Source organism: Dipodomys ordii, unplaced genomic scaffold (assembly GCF_000151885.1).
Source record: "Dipodomys ordii isolate 6190 unplaced genomic scaffold, Dord_2.0 Scaffold12, whole genome shotgun sequence".
Classification (NCBI taxonomy): domain Eukaryota; kingdom Metazoa; phylum Chordata; class Mammalia; order Rodentia; family Heteromyidae; genus Dipodomys; species Dipodomys ordii.
The window spans coordinates 12059532-12079227 of NW_012267228.1; the positions used below are offsets into that span (position 1 = coordinate 12059532).

The 19696-nt window shown below is 40.7% G+C and overlaps 1 protein-coding gene across 1 annotated transcript in view; it reads left to right on the plus strand.

Moving 5' to 3' along the window:
- Nucleotides 1-19696, plus strand: part of Rybp (RING1 and YY1 binding protein) — a 221047-nt gene that overhangs the window by 154329 nt on the left and 47022 nt on the right. The window contains exon 4 of the mRNA XM_013010357.1: nt 26-362. Within this exon, the coding sequence (XP_012865811.1) occupies nt 26-362 (337 nt within the window). The remainder of the gene's footprint in view (nt 1-25; nt 363-19696) is intronic.

Genomic DNA, 19696 nt, shown 5'->3' on the forward strand with positions numbered 1-19696 from the left:
CCCCCTCGGCCCCCGGGGCTCGCAGGGTGCCGGCGGGCGGGGGCGCCCGGCTGCCGCTTCCCCGGTCCCCGAAAAGGGTGGGTGGTCGCCCGAGAGCGAAGTTTCCAGCGCCGGCTGGATTCCTGCGGAATGACGACGGCTCACCAAGCCCTGTGTTTTTTTTTGCCTGTCTCTCCTCCTCCCTTTCCTGCCCACCCCCTGGCTCCCCTCCCCTCCGTCCCCCACTCCTCCCGAAGGCCGAAGAGACAAGCGAAGCCCACCGCAGACGAGGGCTTTTGGGATTGTAGCGTCTGCACCTTCAGGAACAGCGCCGAAGCCTTCAAATGCAGCATCTGCGACGTGAGGAAAGGCACCTCCACCAGGTACTGGAGAGCTCTCGTCTCGGTGAAAGGACTTGGTTGTTGTTGTTTCAAGGTGGGCGAAGGGGGGGTAGCGAGCCGTACTTTCTTGCCCTCTTTCCAACTTGTTGATTGCTGCTTTTTCTGCATTTGGGGTGGGTGGGTGGGTGGGTGATGTGCGATGCGTTTAGCCTTGTGCCTTTGCAGGGTGCAAGGCCCCCTGTTCACGGAAGGGAATTTTCCCAGTTCTTTGGTCTTTCTTCAAGCGAACACTGGGTTTGTTTGACACTTGTATCCTTTGGGTCTATTGGCGCTGACTCTCAAAAGAGGAAACGAGGCTGTTGCTATGGATTGTAGGACATGAGACCTTTATATTTTTGCCTTGTGCTGAATGGTTTTAATTTGCCTTTCCTGAGTTGTTTTTCTTTTGGAGGAATTTAATGGTGGTGTTACAGTAAGACTGGTTGTGCTTTTCCTGTCTTGAGCTGAAAATTTCTGTTACTTCCTTGTGCTTGAAAATAAATATGGAGAGTGTTGGTAAAATGCATTTTTGGGGGGGAGGGAGGGAAACGCTGATAGGTCGAGGTTTTTAGTTAAGTTATGCAGAGGTGGGGGACGATTGTGCAAAATGGTGATTAGAATGACTATTTTGAAGTGTGTGTCTAAAAGTTCTTTATGATGAAAAGAACGTTGGAAGAATTCCTTTTCATTTAGATGAAGGTGGGAAACTACACGTAGCATCAAAAGAAGTGTAACTACTCTAGATTTAACATTTAGATAGTTGGATAAAATGTCAAGCCTGATTTTACAGTCTTCCGGTCATCTTTTTAAATTTTATTTGGGATTTAAGCTGAGAATGTTCTTGGTGTCATTTAATGACTTGGCAGTGGGGCGCTCGGGACTTAGCTCTTAGTGGATACTTGAAGACTTAAGGTTGATTGCCCAAAGTCTCATTTCATCAGGTATTTGTTTTGAATTGGCAGTGTTTCAGTGTACTCTGTAGTAGACTTCAACAATTCCTACTGGATGACACTCTTTGGGTGAAAATGTCTTGTTAAGGCTTCATTGCTTTGTTTATACCTGAGATTAAATTGAATCAACCTAATTACTGATGGAATTGTTCTGTGGAGTCCAGTAACTTTTAAGTCATAATACCTTTGAATAAAAAATACTCAAGAACCAAAAATACTTCCTCAGAGTACTTTTGCTTTTTTGTTCTCTCCTGAGACAGCCTTCGTGTGGAGTCCAGGCTGGCCTCAAACTCAACCATCCCGCCTCCTCCTCCCCACTTAGTTTGTGTGTGTAGAGTTTTTTTGCTATTGTTGTTTTGTTTTGTTTTTGCTCTGGTTCTGGGGCTTGAACTCTGGGCCTGGGCGCTGTCCTTGAGCTTTTCTTTGCTTAAGGCAGGTGCTCTAGCACTTAAACCCTAGGGCCACTTCAGCTTTTTGGGTAGTTTATTGGAGATAAAAGTCTCATGAATTTCCCTGCCTGGCTTAGCTTCTAACAGTGATCCTCAGATCTCAGTCTCCAGAGTAGTTAGGACTATTGCCTTGAGCCACAAGCTGCAGGCTTGTAGCCCTTTATTTTTTTTTAATTAGTGTAAACTTTTTGATTTAGTTACAATAAAAACCCCACCTCGGTGATTTCACAAATGTTGTTTTACTGTCTAAAATAGGGGATTCTATCAGATGGAATGAAAGTTTAGAAATGTGCTACTTAAATCAATAGTGATTGTGTATTATTTATGAGTAATGTTTTTTTACATGTAGAATCCCTCAGAGGCCAAACCTCTTTATTGTGGTTTTGCTTTGAGTGTTACTGTAGATGATGTTCAAGTAAATGACTAGGAAACTCCTAAGAACTTGAGAACCTTGCTGGTGAAAGGAAACTTAAACCAAATTCAAAAGTTTACATCTGATTTATTGCTGGGAATAATTACTTCATAGCGAAATACTATTCATTTTCTACATGCATTTTTAAAAAAAAACTGACTCATCAACTTTTTGGAAGCACATGGCAAGTTAGACTTAAGTTTAAAGTTTTTTTTCAGAATTGCAGATAACAGTAAAATTCAGTTTTAATATATTGAATTAGAAATATTTTAGAATCTTTTCAGCAAAAGGATGCTGGAGTACCTACCCTTTTTAGATGGTTTTGTGGGGTTTTTTGTCCCTTTTTTTTTTTTTTTAAACATCATGGAGTTGTTGCACACAGATTTCTCAGGGCTTTTAAACCCTATCAATTCTTGATAGTTCTGCCTGAACAAAGTTTGTTTCATTTTGGTTACTGTTGGTATTTTGGTGTTTTAGATCTTTTCAGAAGGGATCATAAATTGGACTACAAAGGATATTTTGGCTTCCTTATGGATGGGTTTCATGTGGAGAGATGAGTTTGACAGGTTTTTAACCTGTCCTAGGTGGTATAACAGCTTGGTTTGATTTCTCTGGTTCTGGCTACTGCAGTAATTTTTTCCCCCCAGGACTAGGGCTTGAACTCAGGGCGTGGGCACTGTCCCTGAGCTTCTTTTGCTCAAGGCTAGCACTCTACCACTTCAGCCACAGTACCCACTTCTGCTTTTTCTGTGTATGTGGTACTGAGGAATTGAACCAAGGGCTTCATGCATGCTAGGCAAGCACTCTACCACTAAGCCACACTTCAAGTCCCAGTTTATCATTTTTATCCTTATTGTTAAATCATCAACCAACAACTCAGGAAAACAGTTTTGAAGTATAGTGTTGGTCCAGTAGGACACATACTACCTGTATTTGTCCATTGTTGATAGTTTGCTGTCCATCCAAAGATGACGTGTTGATTTCCTAGGATATAAAAGTCATTGGGCCAGGGGAGGAGAGTGGGAGTGTTGAAAGTCTGTTAAGCTGGCTGCCTCTAATTCTATCTATTCAGGAAGCTGAGATCTGAGGATCACTGTTCTAAGCAAGCCCAGGCAGGAATGTCTGTAGGACTCATCTCCAATTAGCCACCAAAAAACAGGAAGTGGTAGTGTGGCTCAAGTAGTAGAGAATCAGCGTTGAGCAAAACAGTGAAGGGACAATGTACAGGTACTGCTGAGTTCAGGTACTGGGACTGGCACAAAAACAAAAAGGATGTCAAGTGACTGTAACTGAGTTATAAAGTCCTTTCACAGAGGCAATGTAATATAAAGTAAGATCCAGCAGTTTGACACTTTGGGGACACTATCAGGAGTCCCTCCTTCCATTTCATCTGATAAGGAAAATTGATGTCTTTGAAATCACCTGCTAGCTTTTTTTTTTTTTTTTTTTTTACTACTATTGACTTATGCACAGTATTTTAAATTCTGCAGGTGGAATCAAGTAGGTGGTTTGGGATGGGAACTTCATTTCTTTTTGGAGCAACAGAGAGCAGCAGAAAGGAAGGTCGGATAGCTGTAAAGAATATGTTAAGGGAAAAGGAGGGGATACTTAATAGTCTACTTGGAAGTTCTGGTGCCACTAGAAATCTACATTTTAGATGTAATACTGAAGTGAAATGGGTGTTGGAGAATTTCTGGTTTGATTTTTGGGGAAGACTGAAGACAAAATCTTCCTATATATTTATGATCTTCCTGTTTCCACCTCCCCAATGTAGCAATTAAGAGGCATGCAGCACTATGCCTGGCTTTCTCTGCTTCTTCCATATGGTTCTTCTTTTATACTACGCCAATCTGTAGCCCTTATTATTTTTATTTATATAATATATATCTACATATATACGTAAATATAAGTTTATATATTTACACATATAAATATAAATTTATATATAAATATATATAAACATATATAAATGGGAAGGGGGTCTGTCGTGGGGTTTGAACTCGGGGCTTGGTGCTGTCCCTCCCTCAGCTTTTCAGCTCACGGCAAGCTCTCTGTTGAGCCACAGCGCGCCACTTTTGGTTTTCTGGTGGTTTATTGGAGATCAGAGTCTCACAGATTTTCCTGGCTGTGCTGACTTTGAACCGCAGTCCTCAGATCTCAGCCTTTTGAGTAGCTAGGGTCACAGGTGTGAGCCACTAGCACCCGACTTTATGTGTGTGTGTATGTACATATATACATATATATGCATATGCATATATGTATACATGCATATGTACACACACGTACATACACCTATTTTGTTTTTTTTGCCAATCCTGGGGCTTGAACACAGGGCCTGGGCACTGACCCTGAGCTGCTTTTTTTTTGCTCAAGGCTCCCACTCTACCACTTGGGCCACAGAGCCACTTGTGGCTTTTCTGTTAATGTGGTACTGAGGAATTGATCCCAAGGCTTCATGCATGCTAGGCAAGCACTGTTATCACTAAGCCACATTCCCAGCCCTGGTTATTATTTTAAATGTGGTTTATTTATTGTTTAGAGTGCATCTGTTACCACAATCCAGGTTTTAGAACATTGTTGTCTTGCCAGTAGATTTTTTTTTTTTTTACTCCCCTTCTTTGATGGCACTGTAAAGTCTTCATGTGGAGTAGCTATGGACAACTGGGAAAGATGCTTCTCACTGTTCTGATAGACTAATCCTTGCAAGGTGGAAGATGATAAGCTTCTGGAGGTGTGTGGAGTGTGCATGATGGCAGGTGAGGGGGAAACCCGGTCTCTTTCTCCATGACAGCTAGTTTTCTCAGTCCATTTTGCCAGTCTCAAGAAGAGGGTATTAGCTTTTAAAAGAAGTAGGTAATAAAGCCTACAAATTGCAGGAATTTATCCTAAGACTTCTGAACTTCTCAAGTATCGGGCATAGTAACTTTCTAGTAACTTATGGACATATTTTACTTTCATGCTCGTTATTATTCCTGAGTTCTGTGTTGCAGAAATTATTGGGCATCATGTGCTCATATCTGTAATCCTAGCTGCTTAGGAGGTTGAGATCTGAGGATCATGGTTTGAAGCAAGCCCTGGCAGGAAAGTCCCTAAGACTCTAACCAGCAGAAAGTCAGAAGTGGAGCTGTGGCTCAAGTGGTAGAGCACTAGCCTTGAGCAAAAATGCTCCAGACCAGTGCATGCTTGCACGCACGCACGCACGCACGCATGCACATGGAGAAATTTACCTCTGGACACTGGTGGCTCACACCTGTAATCCTAGCTACTCAGGAGTTGATCTGAGGATCTCTGTTCAAAGCTAGCCAGGGTAGGAAAGTTCAGTTAATGAGCAAAAAGCTGGAAGTAGAGGTGTGACTCAAGTGGTAGAAACACAGCTTTGATACTGAATCTTGAACTGCAGGCCTTGTGCTCTGGCTTTGCTTTCTCGCTCAGCACTAGTGTTTTACTATCACTTGAACCATGCCTCCAATGTCCAGTCAGGCTTTTTGTTGGTTAATTGGAGACAAGAGTCTTGAGGACTTTTCTGCGTAGGCTGGCTTTGAACCAAGAGCCTTTGGATGTTATCTTTCTAGTAGCTAGGATTATAAACATTAGCCACTAATGCCTGGATAAGAGCTTGTTTTATTTAAACTCTGATTTTTTTTACTATTTTCATTCTGAAAAATTTACTGTCTTTAGAGCTTTTATAGACAAGTAGCACATTAGATGTTTGTTACAGTTGTGTAAAAATAACCAGATTTACAAAAGTTTGGTACTCAGGGTACTGAATTGGAAGAATTAAAGAAGCAGCTGCTTTATGTGTAAAACATGTTCTTTGGTGGAAAAGTCCCCAATTGTTTGCAGTTATAACTTTGGACATTCCCCTCAAGTTGATACTCTGACAATTCAAAATCCCTTGAAAAGTCAGAGGTAAAGTTGTAAAGTTTTATGGAAAGATAGAACATAGTTGTGATCTTTGCTGGTGATCCTTTTTAGATAGGAAAACTCCCAGAAAGACAACAAGGTACCTATACTGGAACAGAGCCAGCTCTACTACCCATATTTCCTGGGAATAGAACCACTGTGGTTTTGTGTTTTGAGTCACATTGCTTTTGTTTGTGTTTGTCAGAAAATTACCACTGTCTCCCAAATCATTAAACCTTCATCAAATCTTAAAACCTCAAAACTGGTATAAAAGCTGGCACAGTTTTAAATATTATTCTTACCTAGGGATGGAATAATTTATTTTGGCTAGGTGCCAGGGTCTCCCACTCATAATACTAGCTACTCAGGAGGCTGACATCTGAGGCTTGTTGGATTGTGGTTTGAAGCCAGCCTGGAAAGAAAAGTCTCTGAGTCTTTTAAGTCTAATTATCCAGCAAAAAAAACTGGAAGTGGAGGCATGGTTTGAGTGGTCCACATGGAGCACCAGCCTTGAGCCAATATTGGCACTGAAAATAGGTAAGTAGGTAGGTAGGTAGTAGATTGATTGGTTTTTGTCTAGGCTCTAGGTGTGCAGTAGTGTAAAGACAGGCAAGGCCCTATTCTCATGAAACTTAAAACACTATATAGGAGAAGAAAAACTAAACAGAAAAACGAGGGAACTTCAGCTGATGAAAAGTGATAGGAACTATAGAATGATGAGAACTGGACAGATGACTGCTTCATAAGTGCTTGAGATATGCATTTGCCTCCTTAGAAAACAGTAATGCTGTTTGCTTTTCGAGCAGGGGATAATTACTTCTGTAGGTTTATTTTCTTATTTAGCTATGGAAGTTAAGAGTTGTAGCCTTTATGGCCAAAATACTAAACTTTTCTTGTTTGGGTATTGTAAACTAATTTCAGACCATTTGACTTTCTAGCATATTCTAATTAATAGGATGGGAAGTCTTTTTTTTGGGGGGGGGTCTGGTTGTGGGGCCTGAACTCTGGGCCTGGGTGCTGTCCCTCAGCTCTTCAGCTCAAGGCTAGCGCTCTACCACTTGAGCCACAGTGGCACTTCGGATTTTTTTTTTCTTTTTGCTTATGTGGTGCTGAGGAATCGAACCCAGGGCCTTATGCATGCAAGGCAAGCACTCTACCACTGAGACACTTTCCCAGCCCAGGATAGGAAATCTTGAATGGCTTCACTTCTGTAGTAGTCACATAGCATACTTTCAATGTATTTTTTGGGAGGTGCTCCATAATTTAGATACATTCCTCAAGTAATTGTAGTTTGTCAAAACACTTTACCAAAACTAATTCAGTTTTTAGTACTTACTTGGTCTATAATGTCTCCTTCATGATGTGAGCAAATACATACATACATAATGTCTTGCTTTTTTCTTGACTACCCCATTACCAGTGGTTTTTCTTTTTGTGGCATCTTTTAACACTCCAAAAGTAATACTTATCTATTCAGTTAAAGTTTGGACCATTAAAGAGAAATACACAAATCAGTCTAAAGACTTGATGAATAAGTGAGCCCACTTTGTAACTGGCACCTGGATTCTTGATCAAATTCAGAGAAGATTTCCAGAAGCCTTTTATACGCTGCCCGCTGTTATTCCTACGCTGACTTCTGGCACTAGAGATTAATGTTGCTTGTTTTCGTTTGACTCATACAGGATATGCACTTCTGGGTTCTTCATTAGCTCATTTTTATGCTTGTGAGATTCATCCATGGCATTATATGGAGTTCTTTTCTTTCTTTCTTTTTTTTTTTGTCGATCAAGGGGCTTGAACTCTGGGCCTGAGTGCTGCCCTCAGCTCTTCAGCTCAAGGCTAGCGCTCTGCCACTTGAGCCACAGAGCCACTTCCAGTTTTCTGGTGGTTTATTGGAGATAAGAGAGTTTCACAGCCTTTCCTTCCCCGGGCTGGCTTTGAATCTTGATCCTCAGATATTAGCCTCCTGAGTAGTTAGGATTACAGGCGTGAGCCACCAGTGCCCAACCAGTCCTTTACTAGTGCTGTTTTGTCCTAAGACTACTTTGCATGCAGACCCTTCCTTACAAAAGCAGACAGGACTGCTGTTCATTTTCATCACCTGTGTAATGAAAATGTCTGTGGCTCCCTCCCAGGGTCACAAGTCCACAATCACTATGTGAGAAGAATGAAACCTGTATGTAAAACTATCTAGGCATCTAATTTTTGCCCCTCATCAATAGTGTAGATTAGTCATTTTTATTTCAAGGCATTGGTTAAATAAGTAGGAAATGTCTGCTTTTAAGCAATTTACCTAGCCTTTTGAAAAGACTAGAGTATAAAGATACCCAGTGATGGGAAGGTTATGGAGAGCATAGAGTAAGGGAAGCGAGACTGTTAACTGTATTGTGAAGGAGGTTGGAGACTAGTCTCTTGGTCTTCATAAAGGAAGCTATCACTGAATCGGACATAAACTTTGCCTTTGTGACTTTTGGATGTGAGTTAATGGTTCTGTTGCTTGCTTGCTGTGCCTGCCCCCTCATTTTTGAGATGGTTCTCTGTAGTTGATTTTCAGAGGTTCTACCTCACCCTCTGCAATCCTCCTGGTTTTGGGATTCTAGGTCCCACAACCATGCTAGGCTCCTTCCCTGTCTTCAAATGATGTTGACTGCTTTTTTTCTCCTGAGGTGTTGGGGATGTAGAGCCTCATACAGATTTAGGAAGTGCTCTACTACTGATCCCAGACACACCAACCACACTCATGCTTCTCCCGTCATCATCCCATGCTTGGATGCACAGTACAAACAAATCCATCTACTTCTTGGGCTTTTCCACCTGGATTGCTTAAAGGCAGTTCAAATCCCACAGGTTGAAAAGTTGAATTCATCTGTGAGAATGTTCAAAAAAATGTCAAATATCACTTCCATTCCTGGTTAAAGTTTTCCCCTGGTTCTCATTGCCTTTAGGATGAAATCCTATATCCTGAGTATCACAAGGAGTTTGTGATACTATACCTTTCTTTAGACTTTCTAGAAGCAATCTGCTAAGACTCTGAAGCAATCTGCTATGACTCTGCCCTCTACAAAAAATATGGTTTATACCAAACTGCCTGGTGTTTGCTCAGTGGTGGACCATGATGTTTCACTTCCATATCCTCCACAAGTTCTTCCTCTTGGTTCTCTTTTAAAATGCTTTCCCTTCATTTTTGTATCCTGGCTGGCTTCCATTGGTCCTCCCAGATGCTTTGGAAGCCTTCCTGTCTGACCCCTCCAGTTACGAGTCCTGGGGCTTGAACTCAGGCCTGGGTGCTATCCCTGAGTTAGTTTTTAGTTTATTTAAAAAAAAAATGTACCAAAGTTCTTTTTGCTTAAGACTAGTGCTCTTATCACTTGAGCCACAGCTCCACTTCTGGCTTTTTGGTAGAGTATCATGGACTTTCCTGCCCAGTCTAGCTTTGAACTGTGATCCTCAGATCTCAGCCTCATGATTAGCTAGGATTACATGTGTGAGTCACTAGCAGTGGGTTTAAGCTATAGTTGAGAATGATTTCCAGTCTACATTTGTTATGATGTTAGTTTTTTGAGAGTAGGGCATTTGTTTTCTTAGTTTTGTTATCCTTTGTCTTTTATAGTCAGGTACTTGGTAGGAGTTCATTAGCTATAATTATATAAATAGGTGAAAAGAAGAAGGAATTCCACTTAAGAGTTCTGGTGTTACAGAACTACTGTGCTACATTCTAACTCCATTTTTTAGTTGTAATAAATGTCCTTCCACGTTTTCATCCTGTGTATTTAATGTTTCTGGATTAGGCCAAAGTTGTCTTTACGAAGCATGCCCTTAAAAGTAGTATTCCTGGGTTTTTTTGGAACTTAAACCACAATAACAGTCTTTGGAGACTATAAGCAAAGCATGTAAAATAGTTCCTGAAGCCAGGTGTCCATGGCTCACACCTAGTGTATGCAGGTGCCTGAGATTTGAGGATGCTGTTTGAACCAGCTAGGAGAGAAAAATAGTTAAGAAGAGTTATCTCCAATTAATCACCAAAAAGCTGTAAGTGGAACTATGGTTCAAGTCGTCAAGTGCCAGCCTTGAGTGAAAAGGTAAAGGGACAGCACCCAGCCCCTGAGTTCAAACTCTAGGACTGTGGCATAGTTCCAGGAGTACTTTTAGGCTTCAGAGTTTTGGCATACTTAGCCTTATAACATTATTCATATCTTTTTTGGTTGTCCACTTGGTGATTTTCAGCATCCAGATGTCACTTTGGCTATTTTGAAGGGGCTACTCATAGGATACAAAACAGTTCTGAGGAGTCAGAAATGAACTGTGATAAAGAACTAGATCTAGAGTTGGGTGTTTGTAAACTGACACCTAAGGCGACTTACAAAAAGTTGGAAAAACATTGTTTTGTTGGAAATGTTAGTCAGTCTCTAACTTGATAGTTGGCACTATATATTTGATGGTTGTATTTTGTACACTGTACATTACTATTCTTTGGAATGACTTAGGTTGAAGTCTTACTCGCTCACTTCATTCAGCTCTGTTTTCATTCCCATGAAGTGACTGACACATACTGTGGTGCCAAAAAGGAATTTTCAGGAAAAGCAAATATGACTATACAGTTACTCAGATCATGAATGGTTGAAATCACAAGGTAATCTAGTAAAATTTTTGTTTTTAAGGAGGAGTAGATACTACTTTACTTTTCCTCTCTTTTCCTCCTTTTGCCAGTTTAAAATATTTTTAAATTGTCCTGTGTTTGAGCAAAACTTAACAGAAAAAAAAGTTATAAAATACAAAAAAACTTAACAGAAAGGCTATATAAAAATACATTTGATTTAAAACTTATCCAAAGTATTTTTCTGTATAGTTTAAGAGCACTAGTAATACAAATTCATATGAAACTTTGATAGCCTTTGGAAAGGACAGGAAATTAAGGATGATGTGAGATGCTGCTTTTGTTACATATTTGGTCTTACAACACAGTGAATGATTAGTCATGGGAAAAAACAAAGTGGATGATGCTTTCTAAGAACAGTTCTGATATCACAGATGTTATCTTTAATTCTTTTATAAAACCAAACATTGTTTGATACCTATAAGTGCTGTAAGAATAGTAAATGTAAGAAGCAGGACTCTTAACTCAAGCTCCTTCAAAATAAAACTTACTGGCTCACATAGTAATGAGGAGGATAGCATTTAGACTAAGGGAATCAATGGAAGAACTGCAAGAATCACTCTGCTGATTGCAGCTGTTAAAAATACTTGATCCATTTGGGAGGCTGAGAATGAGAGGATTGAGGTTTGAGGCCAGTCCATGCAGCAAATCCCTGGAGACCTCTTGGCAACCCATACATACCTGTCATCAAGCTACAAGACAGGCTAAGATTGGAAGGATTGAGGTACCTGTCAAGTCTGAGCAGAAAAAAATCTGAGACTCCCATCTACTGGATGCAGTGGTTGATGCTACCTGCCTGTGATTTCAGGGGTGGCAAGAAAAGCTGTACATTGTTAGTAAGGGTATAAAACTACATTTCTGCCAGGCCTAGCTACACAGGAAGCTAAGATCTGAGGATCATGGTTCTGAGCTAGCCTGTGCAGGACAGACTGTGAGACTCTTATCTTCCAATTAACTATCAAAAAAAAAAAATCTGAAAGTGGATCTGTGGCTTGAGTGGTAGAGTGTTAGCCTTGAAGTGTATACTTACCATAAGATCTAACAGATGCATTCCTGGATTTGCAGAGAATTGAAAGTTTATGCTTATACAAAAGGTGTCCACAGTTTTATTTGTCATGACCCCATACTGGAAACAACCTAAATGATAGGATAGTAATAAGCAGTAAAAAGGAACAAAGTATTGATTCTTCTAATATCTTGGCTGGATTCAAGACATGCTGAACAAAAAAGCCAGTCTTTTCAATATCTCGTATTGTAGGATGCCATTAACATTCTTGAAATAAAAGTTACCAAGATAGAGAACAGATTAGTGGTTGCCAAGCGTTGGGACTAGTGGAGAGAGAAAGATGGGTGTGAATATAAAGGGTAGCAAGAGAGGTCTTTGTGGTAATGAAGTAGATCTATATCTTGATTGTGGTTATAGATATATGAGTCTACATGTGTGATGAAATGGTATGGGGGACATTGAGGTTGAATAACAAGTACCAAAATAAAGTTAGGAGAAGTAAATTCTGTTGGTCTATAGCACAGTAAAGTGATCATAGTTTAATTTTTATTTTAAAAATAGTACTTGGGACCAGGTGCTGATGGCTCATGCTTGTCATCCTAGTTACTCAGGAGGTTAAGATCTGAGGATTGTAGTTCAAAGCCAGTTCAGGCAGGAACGTTTGTGAGACTTACCTCCAATTAAGTACAAAAGAAAAACAAACAAACACCTCAAAATGGTAGTTCACTAGCCTTAAAAGCTCAGGGACTGTGGCCAGGCCCTGAGTTCAAGCCCTAGGATAGGCACATGCACACAAAAAATAGTCCTTGAATCCTTTTAAATATTTCAGTTTCTTCAAATATCACAAAACAATATGTGAAGTGATTGGAATACTAGAGTTGATCATTTCACATTGTATACAGATATCAAGTTATTACTGTATTTCTTAAGTGTCTACATAATTAGTAAAAAAATTGTAAATGGATTTTTTAAATTACAGAGCACAAAAATCAGCAAAAATGATATATATGTACATTATTCCAGTGTTAGTTTTCTAACTTTGGCATTTGAAGACTACATGACACCTCTAAACTATTTTTGCACATTTCTGATTAATTACTTTAGACTAAGTTAAGAAAAAGTTCACTATATAATGATGGAGGAAACATTTGTAATACATTAATAAAAGTTAAAAATCATTATGACATTCTACTGCGTGTCATATTGTCTAAAGTAATATACATAAATGGAATGTCTGATCAAAATATTTACTAATTAAGAAGTGATAGAGGGGCTGGGAAGGTGGTTCAGTGGTAGAGTGCTTGTCTTGCAGGCATGAGGCCTTGGGTTCAATTCCCCAGCGCTACATAAGCAGAAAAAGCCGGAAGTGGCGCTATGGCTGAAGTGGTAGAGTGCTAGCCTTGAGCTGAAGAGCTGAGGGACAGTGCCCAGGCCCAGAGTTCAGCCCCTATAACTAACAAAAAAACAACACAAAAAACCCCAGAAGTGATGGAGGCCTTTCTATAATTTCTGTAATATGTCTGAGATCCTAACCAGCCAGGGCAGATAGATCAGAGACTCATCTCCAATTAATCAGTGGCAGTATAGCTCAAGTGGTAGAACCACGGGGCTCTTAAGTTAAAGTCCCCGCCAGTCCTGGCACACACACACACAAAATAATAAATAATTTTTGCTGTTTGTATTACAAAATACCCTGTATGATGTTACAAGTCAGTGCTGTTCAAAATAAATGTGTTGTATGTGGTATACATGTAATTTGAAATTTTGTACTAGCTATAGGAAGAAAATAATAAAAACTAAGTGGAATTATTTTGACTGTTTAGTTTATTATGGTCAAAATGTTAAAAAAAATTTCAGAATTAATACTTAAATTGTGACTTGACTGAAAGTACAAATACCATATCAGGCCTTCAATATTTGACCATCAGTCTTAGGGTATTTACATTGCTGCACTTTCTGTTTTACGTGTCTTTTTTTCCAATGTAATACTCAAGGCAATCCTGAGAGGCGGTAGTTAACTTGAACTTTTACAACCAAAGAAACTTATACTAAGAAAAGTAACTTTATGGATTTCATACACAATAGAAAAAATGTTTTTAATTAAGTGGGCAAATGAAAATTGGCTTAGTACCAGTGTGTTTTAACTGCTTTTTTTTTTCCTTTCCAACTTTGTCGTTTAAAGGGAGAATGGATCACCCTATTCCAGGGCCATTTAAGTTAGAGAGGGACAATAGTAAAATGCCAATTGAGTTGTTACCTTGCTCAGAATTATCCTGAGTAGATGAGCTTAATCAGATTACCTATAATGTAAAATATTAAATGTAAGCTTATATAGATGAATGATTGATTTTGTTTGATGCTATGCTCTCTATAAACTTGAGAGCTTCTCTTCCTGTCTTTTTGAGAAATAAACCTGTAAAAATGGGCCAAGGAAATTCAGTATTAGCATACTGCCTTAAAACCAGGTTCTTTGAAGTGCAGCTCATCGCTTGACTTATTCAGAAAATCACACAATTCTTGGAAAGAACATTGCATGCTGCCATTAAAATCACCGTGGAGAAGCAGTGAGTTTGTGAATGATTGACTCTCCGGAGGCAATGGTGCAGTGGAAAGCACAAGTCTCCTGGGCAAAGTTAGATAGAGCATATATCATTAGACTGTTCAGGCTCTGTATTCTAATGTGCAGGTTCTGTTCTAACTGTATGCACTGGCTTTATTTGATTACAGTTAAAATATTGAAGATTGTCCTTCAGGGCTATGAGACAAAATGTACATATCATCTCATTTGGTCAAGTGTCTCATTTTCCACTGTTTGTAAAGATTGAGGCCTTTAAATCTTAACATCCATCATAGCCTATGCAAAAAACATACTATTTCTGATCTTCTTGAATATTTTTTGTTGTTGGTGTCAGGGCCTGGGCACTGTCCCTGAGCAATTTTTCCTCAAAGCTAGTGCTTAACCATTTTGAGCCACAGTACCATTTTGGTTTTCTGGTGGTTAATTGAAGATAAGAGTCTCACAGGGACTTTTCTGTTTGAGCTAGCTTTGAACGGCCATCCTCAGATTTCAGCCTCCTGAGTAGCTAGGGTTATTGTAAGCCACCAGAGTCTGGTTGATCTGACTGATTTTTAGCATCATGAAATTCTACCCTGTGTGTGTGTGTGTTTTACATCAAGGGGGTAGGACATGGCTATTCTAATTGATTTGGGATGAAATTTGATCCAACATAATCATGTTTGAAAGATTTCTGTTTTGAAAGAGTTATCTCAGTGCCTAGGATTTCTTAAAAGTTTCCCAGGCCCCGGTGGCTCACGCCTGTAATCCTAGCTACTCAGGAGGTTGAGAACTGAGGATCGAGGTTCAAAGCACCCGGGCAGGAAGTCCATGAGACTCTTATCTCCAATAAACCACCAAAAAACCAGAAGTGGTGTTGTGGCTCAAGTGGTAGAGTGCTGGCCTTGAGCTGAAGAGCTGAGGGATAGCGCCCAAGCCCAGAGTTCAAGTTGCACAACCGACCAAAAAAAAAAAGTCTTATTTATGTTAGGAAATAAAACCTCTAAAATATTCTATTATTGTAAAGTGTAATTTTATATGTGAGTAGAGATATATTCTATGGAATTAAAATTAATTCAGTACTAACTTAATTTCTGTGTTTACACTAGCTTTAAAATATTGTGATTTGTTGGTTTGGGCTATCTACCTACCTATCAACTAACCAACTAGGCTTATGAATTCAGCCTAATATACTCTCTTTGCTTCCTTGACTGGCTCTTCATCACTTGAGTCAGGCCTCAAGGTTGACATTTTTTTTTTTTTTTGGGTCCGGTCGTGGGGCCTGAACTCTGGGCCTGGGCGCTGTCCCTCAGCTCTTCAGCTCAAGGCTAACGCTCTACCACTTGAGCCACAGCGCCACTTCCGGCTTTTTTCTGTTTGCTTATGTGGTGCTGAGGAATCGAACCCAGGGTCTTGAGCATGCAAGGCAAGCGCTCTACCACTGAGCCACCTTCCCAGCCCAAGGTTGACATTTTTTGCTGGCTAATTGGAGATAGTCTCCTGGACTTTTCTCTTTGGGCTGGCTTTAAATCATTATCTCTGAATCTCAGCTTTCTGAATAGCTAGGAATTACATGTGTCAGCCACTGGTGCCCAACAGTTTTGGCAGTTTACATAGAAAATAATTTGTAATACTGTATACTTCCCCAGTAATTGTGTGTGTGTGTGTGTATGTGTGTAAACAGTGTAAGCAGTTTGGCAACTCTCAGTAGGAAAGTTTTATATGTTATAAACTCAACTGTTACCCAACAGTTTTTCTTAGTTATAAGTTAATTTTCTCATTATGTGATCTTTCATTTATGGATTAACTTTCGTTTTGCCAGTCCTGGGGCTTGAAGTCAATTGGAAATATGAGTCTCATGGACTTTCCTTGCCTGAGTTGGCTTCGAACCTTGATCCTCAGATTTCAACCTCCTGAGTTGTTAGAATTATAGGACCTCCTGAGTAGTTAGAATTATAGGCATGAGCCACCAGCATCTTGCTTGATGATCTTTTTTTTTTTAAGGATTTGCTACTAAAAGCTAATGCTGAATTGTACCCCCATAGTAAAGCTTTGGGTATTTTTCTCACTTTGGGTTTATTGCACATCAGTTGTTTATTGAATGTGCTAGGTGCTGCAAGTTGAACCCCAAAGTGACTTAGCCTATTTAGAGGAGTAGGGCTCAGCTCATCATAGACCTCATTAGTGATTTTATAACCAGCGGTGATTAGAACTAACATTTATTAGGCATTTCATATATAGTAGATACTATGTTAAGCCCATCTTGTGAATTTTCTCATTTAATCTTTATAAGGTCACTTATTATTATTATTATTTTGCCAGTCATGGTGCCTGAACTCTGGGCCAGGGCACTGTCCCTCAGCTCTTCTGCTCAAGGCTAGTGCTCTACCACTTGAGCCACAGCACCACTTCCCGCTTTTTCTGCTTATGTGGTGCTGCTGAGGAATCAAACCCAGGGCCTCATGCATGCAAGGCAAGCGCTCTACCACCGAGCCACCTTCCCAGCCCAAGGTCACTTATTTTTATTTTTTGGTGCTAGTCCTGGGAGATGAGCTCAGGGTCTGGGCACTGTCCCTGAGCTTTTTTAAGGCTCAAGACTGGTGTTCTACCACTTAAGTCATAGCTCCACTTCCAGCTTTTTCGTGATTTCTTGAAAATGAGAGTCTAAGGCTGGGAATGTAGCTTAGTGGTAGATGCTTGCCTAGCATTCGTGAAACACTGGATTCGATTCCTCAATACCACATAAAAGAAAAGAGTCTCACAGATTTTTTCTGCCCAGGCTGGCTTCCAACTGTGATTCTCAGGTCTCCTGAGTAGCTAAGATTGTAGGCATGAGCCACCAGTTCCCAGCTTATTATAATGGTTGCTATTCTGGCTGGGTGCCAGTAGCTATCTGCTCAAGAGGCTGAGATCTGAGGATCACAGCTCAAATCCAGTCCCTACAGGAAAGTGTGAGACTTTTATGTCCATTTAACCACAGAAAGCTAGAAGTGGAGCTGTGGCTCAAAATGGTAGAGCAGTAGCACAAATGATCAGTGACAATGCCCAGACCCTGAGTTTAAGCCCCAGGACCATCCAAAAAAAGTTGTTTTAGCAAAGGAGTTCCAAGAGACGGGCTAAATAATTTTGTCATCGTTGTTATTGGGGTCGATTATGGGGCTTGAAATCTGGGCCTGGGCACTGTCCCTCAGCTCTTCAGCTCAAGGCAAGCGCTCTACCACTTGAGCCACAGCACCACTTCCGGTTTTCTGGTGGTTAATTGGAGATTAGAGTCTCAGGGACTTTCCTGCGTGGGCTGGCTTTGAACCACAGTCCTCAGATCTCAGCCTCCTGAGTAGCTAGGATTACAGGCGTGAACCACCGTCGCCCAGCTAAATAAATTTTCAACAGTGTATTAACATTTATCATCTGTTGTCCAGGGTGATATCCAGGATGATCTGTAATTTTAGAACTCTGATCTGAATTTCATGAGAGAAGACATTTCTCCTCATGAATTGGGATTTTTTTTTAATGTTTTTTATTGGTTGTGGGGCCTGAATTCTGGGCTTGGGTGCTGTCCCTCAGCTCTTCAGCTCAAGGCTAGCATTCTACCCCTTGAGCCACACCACCACGTCTAGGTTTTTCTGCTTATGTGGTGCTGAGGAATTGAACCCAGGGCCTCATTCATGCAAGGCAAGCACTCTATCTTTCTTTTGGTCGGTCCTGGGGCTTGAACTCTGGGCCCTGGCGCTATCCCTGAGCTCTTCAGCTCAAGGAGAGCACTCTACCACTTGAGCCACAGCACTACTTCTGGTTTTCTGGTGGTTAATTTGAGATGAGAGTCTCCTGCCCAGATAAGACTTTCCTGCCCAGGCTGGCTTTGAACCGCCATATTCAGATCTCAGCCTCCTGAGTATCTAGGGTAACAGGCATGAGCCATTGGCGCCTGGCTCCATTTTAAATTAAGACACTAGACATTTCATAAGTATTTAATTGTTCAGCAATAACTTTCAGATTAATCAAAGTAGAGACTGTGCGGAACTATGAAGTTAGTTTTCAGAAGATTTTTTGGGGGGGTAATTTGAATAGTTAGAAAATAGATTTATAGCCAGGTATGATAAATACCATTACGAGTCTGGGGCAAAAGAGTTCTTCATTTTTGTTGTCAGTATTTTTATTGTCTTCAAATAGTTGTACAGAGGAGTTGTCATTCACCAAAGCAGTTTATGAATATAGGGCGTCTTGATCATTGTGTTGCACCTTTCAACATTCTCACCCACCCCTTCCCTGTTTTCTGTTTTCTCTTTTCTTTTTCTCTCTCTCCTTCCCTTCCCCTTTCTTTCTCTCTTTTTCTCTCCTTTCTTTTTTTCTCTCTCCCTCTCTCCTCCCTCCCTCCCTCCTTCCTTCCCTTCCTTCCTCCCCTTCCTTCCTCCCTTCCCTTCCTTCCTCCCCTTCCTTCCTCCCTTCCCTTCCTTCCTCCCCTTGCTTCCTCCCTTCCCTTCTTTCCTTCCTTCCTTCCCTTCCTCCCTTCCCTCCCTTCCTCCCTTCCCTCCCTTCCTCCCTCCCTCCCTCCCCTTTTGCCAGTCTCCAGGGGCTTGCACTCAGAGCCTGAGCACTGTCCCTGAGCTTTTTGCTCAAGGCTAGCACTCTACCACTTGAACCACAGTGCTAGTTCCAGCTCTGTTTATGTGGTATGGAGGAATTGAACCCAGGGCTTCATGTATGCTAGGCAAGCACTACACCACTAAGTCACATTCCCAGCCCTTGTTTTTTTGTTTTGTTTTGTGTCAGGCATAGGCTTGAAGTGAGGGGCCAGGGTGCTGTTCCTGAGCTGCTATTGCTTAAGGCTAGCATTTTACCATTTTAGCCAATGCGCCACTCCCCAGAAGTATATTTTTAATGATTACTTTTGTTGTTGGTGGTGGTGGTGGTGGGGCTTGAAGGACTGTCCCTGAGCTTTTTTGCTCAAAGCTAAATGCGCTACCACTTTGTGCCACAGCACTACTTTCAGTTTTCTGGTGGTTAATTGGAGATAAGAGTTACAGGTACTTTCCTGCCCCGAACTGGCTTTGAAACACAGTCCTCAAATCTCATCATCCTGAGCAGGATTACAGGTGTGAACCATGGGTCCACAGCTCTTACATTTACTTTTATTCAGATAAAAATTAAGAAAGTTACTCTGGTTCTGATTTTTTTGTTTGCTTGTCTTTTTTCTCTTAAAAAAACTTTCAATATATTTCTGTTTTCATACGTGCGTATTAACCTTGTTGCCTATTCCTTCTTGCTTCCCACCAATATTTCTCACTTTAATATTCATAATTTTTTTTTTTTTGTCGCTCGTGGGGCTTGAACTCTGGGCCTGGGCGCTGTCCCTCAGCTCTTCAGCTCAAGGCAAGCGCTCTACCACTTGAGCTACAGCGCCACTTCCGG